The sequence below is a fragment of the Crocodylus porosus genome, unplaced genomic scaffold (assembly GCF_001723895.1).
Source record: "Crocodylus porosus isolate Cpor-Errol unplaced genomic scaffold, CroPor_comp1, whole genome shotgun sequence".
In the NCBI taxonomy this organism is placed as follows: Eukaryota; Metazoa; Chordata; order Crocodylia; family Crocodylidae; genus Crocodylus; species Crocodylus porosus.
In genome coordinates this window covers 23221519-23232855 of record NW_017728886.1, presented here as the reverse complement: position 1 = coordinate 23232855, position 11337 = coordinate 23221519, and the positions used below count along the sequence as shown (strand labels likewise).

General features: G+C 43.6%; 1 protein-coding gene across 2 annotated transcripts in view; it reads right to left on the bottom strand.

Annotated features, from left to right (window-relative positions):
• Positions 1–11337, bottom strand: part of CUL2 (cullin 2) — an 89926-nt gene that overhangs the window by 66911 nt on the left and 11678 nt on the right. For both annotated transcript variants that reach the window (XR_002100202.1, XM_019530974.1), the window contains exons 3-4: positions 5467–5569; positions 3461–3555 (exon numbers count right to left, since the gene is read on the bottom strand). Coding sequence is in view for 1 of the 2 variants with exons in the window: in XM_019530974.1 (XP_019386519.1) it covers positions 3461–3555; positions 5467–5569 (198 nt within the window). In the remaining variant the exon portion in view is untranslated. The remainder of the gene's footprint in view (positions 1–3460; positions 3556–5466; positions 5570–11337) is intronic.

Here is an 11337-nt window from a genome sequence, read left to right as displayed (position 1 = left end):
CCCCAAATCCCCCTTCCCCTGCTCACCCACTCCTCTCCAACCTGCTTCTGCCACCTGCAGCCTGAGGTTCCCACTGCTGGTACAGGCTGGTCTGGAACAACAGTGCCAGCTCTGCACCCCTACTATAGAGTGGGGCAGGAGCCATGCTTTGGGTCCCAGGCTGCAGCAGAGATGGAGTTTCCAGGGCAGAGCAAAGGTAAGGAGAAGAGAGAGGGAGAAGTGGTTTGTTAGGGGGAAAAGGGGCAGATGGGGGTGTGGGAAACGAGTGGCAGAAGGTGGAGTGCGAGACCCCAGAGTGAAGGAGGAGGTGGGGCAAAGAGAGAGGCAGGGGCAGGGTGTGGGATGCTTGGAACCCGGGAGGCTCATGCAGGGGCGCGGGGAGGCTCCTGCCACTGCGCGCTCCTCTGGGGCAGGCACAGGGGACATGTGTCCCCTGGGTCTGCAAGTAGGGCAGAGGTGGGCTGGGGTCTGCACCCTGTGGCCGGTGCCCTGATAGCAACACAATGCCACGTGGCTCCTGTGCGCTAGCTGTCTGCCTGCCTAGTGGTGGGAGGCACATGGCACTGCACAGCTGCTGGGGTACTAGCAGCAAGGTGTAGAGCACAGCCCACAGCAGCAGCCCACCTCCACCCTGCGCACAGATCCGGGGGCACATATCCCATTCCTGCCCCAGGGGTGCGGGCAGCAGCGGGAGCCCCTCTGCATCAGCTGCCCAGGCAGTGAATGTCCCATGACCTGCCTTAGGGCTCCGTTCACCACCCCCTGCAGGGGCCTCAATCTGTACCCCCCCATGCCCTTTCCCTCCCCAACACCCCTTCCTGTCCACACATTTACTTGCTGGGCACTGCTCCACACGGCAGGGCTGGGCTGAGTTCCTGGCCGCCTGCAGACTCCAGCTGCTTATCCCTGTGCAAACCCTGTCCCCTACTGCAGCTGCCCAGAGCCTGCTCCTGGGCTGCCTGTGTCTGAGCGGACTAAGCCCCGTTAGCCCCAGCCTTTCACTGTGTATGAAAAATGTTCAACATTGTTCTTTGTTTATATTGGCAGAATTATAATTATCAGCTTCAGCTGAGAGATTTTTAAACAACCAGAATTTTATTCAAGATCTGTATTTCTTCTTGTCAACTTTACATTTTCAGCACAGATCTCTCTGGGACAGAACTTGTATATCTTCTGATTCTAGAATAACCAGCTGAAATGGATCATTCTCTTAAAACCTTCTTTTCTGCCATATGTAAAATGTAAAATACAGAGAAATCCTCTATATAAAAGTTACAACTGACAGAAAACAAAGTATGAGTAAAAACAGAAGTTTATAGTTTCCAAAGAATGTGACTGAAAAACGAATGTTTGATAGGGACCATGAAAAGTTTAAGTTTCGTTTAAGATTAATGAAAATTAATTTTTACAAGGGTGTAGGTTGTAGCCATGTTGGTCTAAGGACACAGACAGACAAGGTTCTTTGGGTTAACCTGGTATCTTTTTTTGGATATCTGAGAACCTTTGGTTTAGATACCAAAGAACCTTGTCTACCTAATTTTTAAATTATGGAGCAGAAATAAACAGGAACTCTAGATATATTTTGAATGTACTGTAAAAAGGCATGCAAATAGAAGTAGATTACATACACTTGTATCTGTACAAGCTAACATCAGAAGGAAAATAGCTGCAATTCTTCCACATAACAGAACAAATTCTGCAGATTGACAACTCTCTCTTCACATATTTTACTCAGAAGTTTGAATATAAATTTAGAATTATTCCAAGTATATTTCAATAGCATTACAGAAACACATTGACTAAAGCTTACAGCATTTAATGTGTTAATTTACTAAGTTAACCTGCGTTGCATTTTTCACAAACTCAAATTTATTTTATGGGCTCTATTCTGAAATCTTCTTTCTACCTGTAGAAGTTTCACTGAAACTAGTAAGAAATGTATGTAGTAAGCTTATAAAATGCTTATTTCTAAATACCCAGATATTAGAAGGAGGAAAAATGGTTTATAACTGTTTCATAGTTATTCTAATTCAGAGTTCCAGAAAATAATAAAGAATGATTTGTCAAACCCCTTTCTTTACTTTCCAGAGGCAGTCCAGTCAGACTCATTTTCAGGGATGTTGAAGGTCTTTGCTATTAAGCAGTTTGTGGCCTTTGTAGAAATGGTGCTGCCTCTCACTTCCATTTCTCTTCAGGATAGCACAGTATTTGGAAAGGTATCTGGAGTCAGGAATACGTTCTCACTAGAATGGGAGATCTAGTCCTTGCTACCAAGCCCAATACTACCTAAAATGAGCCCTAACCCAGAGACCTCAACTTTCTGATGTTTTCTTGATAGTTTAATCTGCCACATTAGAAACCTTTATCCTAACTGTATTTTGAGAGTAGTCCTTGATAACTGGCTACTCACACATCAGTACTTGGTGGTTAGAAGAATTTTTGACCAGGAAGGTCTAACTTCTTTGAGTCACTCTACAAAAGTGTTCTTAAATGACCCTGCTGCTACAATCTTTCCTGAATACTTTGCACAACCAGAAATCCAGGAGTTTGATACTGATAGATATCCAAACCCTCTTGCTGGAACTTCCTCTCAGCTCTCTCACAGGCAATAAAAATGATTTTGGTGTATGCCAAAATGTTCTGAAAGGTTTGCATAGAGCCTCCTTAGCAAGCATTTCTAGTCTTCCAGGTTTTCTGTATAAGAAGCATCCATGAGTTTGTGTTTATCTTGTATGCTTCCAGTGGGCTGTGAAGGGCTTTCAGTATCCTTCTGAATAAGTCTTGAATACACTAAATTCATCCAGTAAGATCACAAACATGGGTTTAGCTATGTTAGTCTGAAGTCAGGCAGGGGGCAGGTAACACCTTAGAGACTAGCTAGAAGACGATATCAGCAAACCAATGGGCAACTGAGACCACCATCACCGTCTTGGTTATGGGAAGGAACACTGATATTCAATGAATCTCAGCTCGCATCCACTGGAGAGTATATATGCCAGACTCAGCAAGAATGGAGGGTGCATAAACACAGATTAGGAAAAAACCAAACAAACCCAAAAACCAGCCACCCAAACAGTTCTCACATGCAAAGAATGTCATTAGTGAAATACATATATGGCTCCCCATCCTTAATGGAAGGTCACAGAGAAGAGTATGTAACTACATCAAGACTTGGCTAAAAAACTTTTGGCAGGTCACTAGCAACTGCTCTGAAAATATTAAAGGCCCATACTTTGGGAGCCACTGCCTGAAACACTAAATTGAGACACAAACCATTTCATTATGGGATGACGACACTTGCCATTAACCTGAACCATATTCTAACCAATGGCAAAAGACTCCACAATCCCATAAAATATTTTAACTTTAATAATATCCTTCAGTCAACTGTGTTCCAATTACTACATTGTTAATTATAGTGAGTTTTATGCACCTTAAGAGCTATAAGCAAAAAGTTTACCTGTATAAACAGTCCATGTAGTCTGCTCCTTGACTATATTCTTCCCAGTATCTATGATACATAACCAGTACTTGTTCTTCAGAGTCCAAAACTCTCTACGAAGGGAAAAAACACAGCATATTACATGTGCTTACTTTAAAACATAATAGAAAAGAGTGTACAAATGCATATTCAGTACCTTATTAAGTTTGATAGGCTATACTAAGCAATTTTACTCTACTAATTTCCAAAAGCCAGAAGTTTTATAGATTGTCTCAATCTGTCTTTATATAGTTACAATCAAGGTAAAGACTAAGCAAGACTATTAAACAGCATGCACTATTCAATAGCATGCCTTTTCTGCTGCTGTGTAGATGGGTTCCTCTTCTGTGGCTTTCTACAGAAAACAAGCTGAGAAACTATGAATTTCTGATAAGGCAGTCATTATATTGGAATATTGTTAGGGAGAGGGCCATCTACAATAATGCAAGTACGAACACAGATTTTTCATTCATATGGCTTCAATTATTACCTATAACCATAGCACTAATAGCTCTAAACAAATGCATAACACGAGACAAGACAAAATAGTCAGTATTGAATCAGTGGCAATATTGCATTTGCATAATTAACTTGTAGAATTCAGTGCCACCCAATGATTTGGAGGCCTATAGTATAACTAGATTCAAGGAATGACTAGTCAAATTTATAGAGGGTAAGTCCATCAGGGGCTATTAAACACAACACTCAGATATCCTGAGACTGAAGTCATATCCCTAGATCTATGACTGCTGGTAACTGACAGGTGCTAAGCGAATCATCAAGTATCTTTCTTTTACTCTTCCTTAAAACACAGCTGTCTAACTTATGAGCTATCGTGGCCAACAGCATGCAAGCCCCTTGCTGTACACCTCTCACCTCTACAGAAGTGAGAGGAGCAAGGGGGTAAGGTTAACTGGAGACTCCAAAGGCACTAGCCACAGCCACCTCAGCAACGGGGGGAAACCAGCACCTTGCTCAAAGCCTAAGGACAGTAAATTGGATGGTCCTGTTCTAAACCATTATTACTTGCAACTGTTCAACAAACCCTTCAAAGGAAGGGAAGCCTCATTGGAAATGGCATGAAGACCTTTAATTTCACTGATACATTAGGAATGCTGAATACCAAACAAACTTGAAAAATAGAAAAACTTAAAGGGATTTAAAAAAGTTTACCACTGCTATAAAACAATGAAATGTTAGTAATGTTTTGGAGACGAGACTCAGGCAAATTTTGAAGCAATTTTATCTAACTTTCATCAGTCCCTTGTGGACCAGAGCAAAGATGTTACTCCTTCCTAGTCCTGTCTTCTTTCTCCCATTCGTTCTATGTTCCTGCCTCACTTGCTCTTCTGTTTAATCTTTACTTCATTAGCACTCTATCATTTTGTAGCTACATAGCTATTCAGCATTTACCTAAGCAAAATCCAGATAGACCTACCAAGCAGGAATGAAAATGCCCACAACTACAAATATATATATTTTTCTGTACTCATTAAGATAGTCTGACCCAGAACCAGCAGTACTGAAACACACTCTATTTGCATATATTTACAATGTGAATTCTTAAATACTGGACAACAGATACTTTGGTAACTGCTTTGCTAGTTAGAACTTTCCCGTGTATATTTATGATTTGGTTCTTTCTTTTTTTCTTCTTGTCCCCTGTCTTTGGAAACAGTAATCTTCAGTAAAATATAAGAGAGAGCAATAGAAGATTCTTTTGAAACATTGATTTTGGGTAATTTACATTTTGCTGGCTAAAAGGAGGATGATAATAAACTATACTGAGTTTTAAATACTACAATATTTTGGTTATAAGCATTTAACCCAAACATAAGAGCGTGTAAAACGCTCTTTTGCCAAACAGGAAACATACAAAAATATACACTTTGAATCTTGAAATCTATAATCAACTATACAGAACTTGCAGAATCTTTTATATACGGTGCCAAGATGCACTTAACTTTTTGAATACATAAAGTTACCTTGTGCAAAAGGTGTACATGATTTTCCAAAAAAATTTTAGTTTCGGTATAAAGTCTCTCTCCAAGAGGTTCAGGATATGCCACACACAAAGCATAAATGTCTCTGGGTTTGAAGTCAAGGTTTGTAAGTTCTCACATTTAACAAATTTCAGGTGCTGAAAGTCTGAAGTTATACTGAAGGATTTCTTTTAAAAGTAAAACATAAAATAATATATTTTAGACAGAAAATTTGTTCTCTTTTATTTTGCTGTGTTGCCAGGTTTGCTGTCACTCGCCCTTGACTTAATGCAACTTCTTGGAACAATAAGAACTAAACAACCCTTAAAAGAAACTTGGCTAAAGTTAGGAGTCAACGTATACCTTTAGACACAAATGATTTTTAAAAAAAATACAGTTTTCAATAACAAATATTGAAGTCACTAAGAATATTTAGAAAGTCAGAACTTTTGAAAATTTGTACCCTTTATTACTGTTTAATATATTTTATTTTCAAGGTTTTAGATATTAGCTTTACTAATGGCAAAATGTCGTAAGGAAACAAGCAAGCCCATTTTTATGAACTCAGTAAATTGTCACCAGCACACTAAGAAAGAAATACGATAACATATGTGTTTACAAAATCCTATCAAGCAAAACATTATTAAAAGGTCCTGTAACAGTTGAAAAGACAGAGATTTTTGAGCATGTTTAATTTTTTTAAACAACTCATCACTCTGGCAAAGAAAAAATATAATCATTTCAATAAGATTTTAGGTACTTAGCACTTCAAAAAAAGTCCCCAAAACCAACAGGTCATGAAGATTCATTTTGATAAACCATAATACATTCCAGAATGGTTATGTAATTAACCAGTGTAGAAATCCAGGTGTTGTCATCTTCATGGCTGCTGTTCCCACCTCACTGTGAAGTCAGCTGCTTGGCTCAAGCTGACTTTTAGTCTGATTGGCATTTTCTTATTGCTGATTACCCAACATCTAACAGCCCTTTAAAGCTTCCTTCATTGCTTACAGTAATACCTAGGGCCTTTAACTTTTCTATGTGAAAAGATATTGACTCTTAGTCTCCATTTGAACACTCCCCTTTCTACTTCTGCTACTCAGCATCATTTCTGTTCTGACTGCTTGCTTTCCACTGCCCATATCGGAAGCTCTTCTGCTCCCTTGCCAATGCCTGTCGGAGCTTTGGCACTACATCCAGCCACAAAGCTCCATCATATGTTGTTTTTCCCTTACATGTTGTTTCAACTCATTACATCTAATGGGATGTGAAGCTGATCCCTGATGAAGTCCAAACCCTACTGGGAAAGCTTCCATCCCTTCCTAAAGATGACCTGCAGCTCACTATGATGGATTAAATAGTTAGAATGATGGGATCACTTGCTGAGAACTGCACCATCAGGAGTCAAAGCATCCAGGTGAGGTATTTTCTTAAGCATGAAACAAAATAGACGAGCTTAGCAAGGACCCTGAAAACAGCTGGCCCAAGGTAGGGCAACACAATCCTTGCCATCTTGCAAGCGGGTTGGCTGGGACCTCTGCCAACAACTTTAGGTGTTGCAATCAAGAACAACATTCAGGGATACACACTATATAAAAGGGACAGGACTGGGAGGAAAAGCAGGGGGGGGGTTGCCCTCATGTCAAAGAGCAACTCACATCATCAAAAATTAGCCTTGGGGCACAGGAAGGTCAGGTAGAGGCACTATGGGTCAAACTTCAAGGGGGCAAAGCGAAAGGGATCTTATGATGGGTATCTACTACAGACCACCCTGCCAAGGGGTTGAGTTGGACCAGGATTTCTCAGTACAGCTTATGAAGGCAGTTGGATCTAGGGATGTCAGTCATCATGGGGAACCTAAACTACCCAGGTATCTGCTGGAAGCAGTCAGCCAGGTCTGACCATTCATGTAGGTTCCCAGCTGTAATACAGGACTTCCACCTTATCCAGGAGGTGCAGAGCCCCACTAGGGGAGATGCCTTGCTGGCCCTGGTCTTCGCCACTGGGGATGACCTGGTGAGGGGACTGCAGGTCCTTGACCACCTGGGTGACAGTCATCATCGCCTGCTGAAATTCACCATCCAGCGCAGGGTGTTGAGGGCTTATACCAAAACTAAAGCCTCTGACTTCAAAAGGGCCAACTTTAACAAACTTAAAAGATCGGTGGGGGAAGCACTGAGGGCCCAAAAGGTAGAGGATATGGGAATCCATGAGGGATGGTTGTACCTTAAGGGGACGATCCGCCAGGCTCAGAGTGTGACAGCCCCAAGAGAAAGAAGGGGGTAAGAGCGCTCTGACACCCCCACGGTTCAGCAAAGGCATTTGAGAATGCCTGAGGGCCAAAAGGGAGGCGTACACCCGCTGGAAGACAGGGGCTATCACCAAGGAGGAATACTCCTCCTTGGCCCATGAGTGTAGGAGGGCTATTAGGAAGGCCAAGGCGGGGGTGGAGCTCAGGCTAGTGACCAGGATTAAGGACAACAAAAAGTACTTCTTCAAATACACTGGGAGTAAGACGCAGGCACTAGGGTAACGTAGGGCCCCTGTCAGACTCTAATGGTAATCTTGTGGCTACACCAGATGAGAAAGCTGAAATCTTTAACAAGTTCTTTGCCTCTGTTTTCTTGGACAGGGAACAGGACAGCTCTCCCACCACAGGTAGGGGCAATCTTGAGGATAGCACTGCGAGGCCTTGGGTCTGCACAGAAGTAGTTAGGGATCTTCTGGAAGGGCTGGATGGTTTTAAATCTGTGGGCCCTGATGCCCTCCACCCACGGGTGTTGAGAGAGCTGGCAGGGATGATTGCTGTGCCCTTGACCCAGCTGTATGAGTGATCGGGTCCACCTGTCAGGTGCCCAGAGATTGGAAACTAGCTAATGTGGTCCCCATCTATAAGAAAGGGAGAAAGGAGGACCCAGGAAACTATAGGCCCATAAGCCTCACATCAGTCTTGGGGAAAATCCTTGAAAAAATTATCAAGGAGCACATCTGTGAGGGCCCAGCAAGGGAGATCATGCCCAAGGGAAATCAACATGGGTTCATCAAAGGCAGGTCCTGCCAGAACAACCTGATGGCTTTTTATGGCCAGGTAACTAAATCCCTGGATGATGGTGTTGCCACCGATGTAGTCTTTCTGGACTTCAAAAAGGCCTTTGACACCGTCTCTCACCCCATTCTCATTAATAAATTGAGTGACTGTGGCATTGATGCCTACACAGTTGGATGTGTCAAAAATTGGCTGATAGGGCATACCCAGAGCGTGGTGGTGGACAGGTCATACTCAACCTGGTGGGATGCAAATAATGGGGTCCCCCAGGGCTCGGTCCTGGCGCCTACACTGTTCAACACCTTCATCAGCGACTTGGACAAGGGGGTGGAAAACACGTTGTCCAAGTATGCTGATGACACCAAGATGTGGGGAGAGGTAGGCACGCTCAAAGGGAGAAAGAGGCTGCAATTAGATTTAGACAGACTACAGAAGTGGGCAGATGGTAATAGGATGGGCTTCAATGTAGATAAATGCAGGGTGCATTGGCATACATACATACATTGGCTGGGGAGCTCCCCCCTTGTGAGCAGAGACAGAAAGGGATCTTCGAGTCATTATTAACGCCAAGATGAACATGAGCCGCCAATGCTAGACCGCAGCCATCAAAGCCAAGCGCACCTCGTTATGCATCCAAAGATGCATCTCAAGCCTGTCCAGAGAGGCGATACTCCCCCTCTACGCAACATTGGTCCGGCCTCAATTGGAGTACTGCGTCCAGTTCTGGGCACCGCACTTTAAGAACGATGTGGCCAGCCTGGAGAGGGTTCAGAGGAGGGCCCTCCTCCCTGGCAACTAGGTTGGAGGGCAACAGGGCAGGCCCTATGAGGAGAGGCTGAAGGACCTGAACCTGTTCATCCTCAGCAAGCGGAGACTGAGGGGGGGTTTGGTGGCTGCCTACAAACACATTAGTGGAGATCATCAGCAAGTAGGAAGGATCCTATTCCCCCCAGGAGCACCTGGGGTGACAAGGAACGATGGCCAGAAGCTGCTGGAGAATAGGTTCAGGTCAGAGATTAGGAGGCACTATTTCACTGTTAGGGTGGCTAGGATCTGGACCCAACTTCCTAGGGAAGTGGTCCTCGCTCCTACCTTGGGTAAATTCAAAAAGAGGTTGGATGACACCTGTCTGGGGTCTTGTGATCCCAGCAGGTGCTTCAATCAGTGGCAAGGGGTTAAACTAAATGATCTATTCAGGTCCCTTCTGACACCAAACTACTATGAAACAGTTACAGTTGATAGCTCACTTCACATCATTAAAAACATCAACGTTTTCAGGAAAAGTTTCTTATCCTACACACATTTGCAAGTGAAAGAAAAGCTGAAATAGTTTGCAACTACCCCCCAAAGAAAAGCAACAGCTATATATCTAACCATATATGAAGTAATCAATACACATCTTATCTAAGGAAAGATTTTCCTCACTACACAAAGAAATGAAGTATTACATTAGAAATTTGACAGTATAATTTTATTTATACTGCGGTGTTTTCACAACAAAGTTTCATAGGGACAACCAGGTAAATAACCAAGCTACTGACTGTTCTGAGACCTTGCAAATTTGAGATTTGTTTAAGAATCTAGTTATGTGGGCTACTCCAGCTCCCAGCTCTTTAAGAAAAAAGCCCTGCACTCACCAGCTCCTGCTTCTGGGAGCTTGTGAAAGAGCCCCCCATACAGCATGGGACAGTGGGGGCAGCGGGAATCACACCCCACCTGGCAGGAGCTGGTAACTGTGGGGCTTTTTTTTTTTTTTTTTTTTAAGACCTGGGGCAGGCAGGCCAGCCACAGGGGGTGGGGCTGGGAGAGTGGGTAGGGATGGGGGGGTTCATGGCAGAGCCCCCCCCACACAGCAGGGATCACTCCCTACCTGGCAGCAGGCAGTGAGTGGGGTTTGTTTTGGTTTTATTGGTGAGTGTTTTGTTTGTTTTTTTAAAAAGAGCTGGGAGCTGGGGCCAGGAGAGCGGGCAGGGAATGGGGGCTCATGGCAGAGGCCCCCGTGCAGTGTGGGGCAGCAGGGATTGCCCTCCTCCCTGGCAGCAGCTGGTGAGTGCTGAGTTTTTTTTGTTTTTTGTTTGGGAGAACAGGTGGCCAAATCTCCAAATTAAATTCGGCCAGATTGATTTGGGATAGTGATTCGAACCACTGAATCGATCCACTGTCCTCCGAATAGGCTGAATGCAAATCGAATATTAGCCGCTTCACACAGGTTTAACCCAAATAAAGCCTTTTCTAAGGAGAGAGGATATCTTAGCTTTTTACTGAAGTTTAAGTTCCAAGTATGTGAACCTAGCTCAGATTCTAGTTTTAGCCAAGTCAGAAAAGTGGAGATGATAGAATAACATTTTTTTTTTCCTGGCAAAGGCAGTTGGTGTACTTTGGATATGGCTCAGGGTAAGTACAATCTGGCCACCCAAACTCAGGAAAAAGAATCTGGCCAATCTACTGCACTGTACAGCCAACAGGCCTCTCTGGTGCGCACTGACAAAGGGAAATTGTCAAACTGTGATCCTTTGAGGGCAGCAGAGGATCCTTCCATTATTTTGCCATTACAATTATTTTGAATGCAATGTGCTTGCTGGGGGGAGGAGGAAGGATTTATGCTTTAAGTGACAGCCACAGGCCTTCTATGGTGGGGGGAATCTTCCCTGAGTGTGAGCCAAGAAAGGAGGAGTGGGTGGAGTGCAGGGGAGTAGAAAAAGATTCTCTATACCTAGAAGTAAATACAGATTGGGAAGCACAGCTGGGTGGGCTAGAGGGCTTGCTCTCCTGTGGTCATAGAGAGGGTAGCAGCAATGGGTGGGGCAGGTTAGAACTTTAAAGTTTTG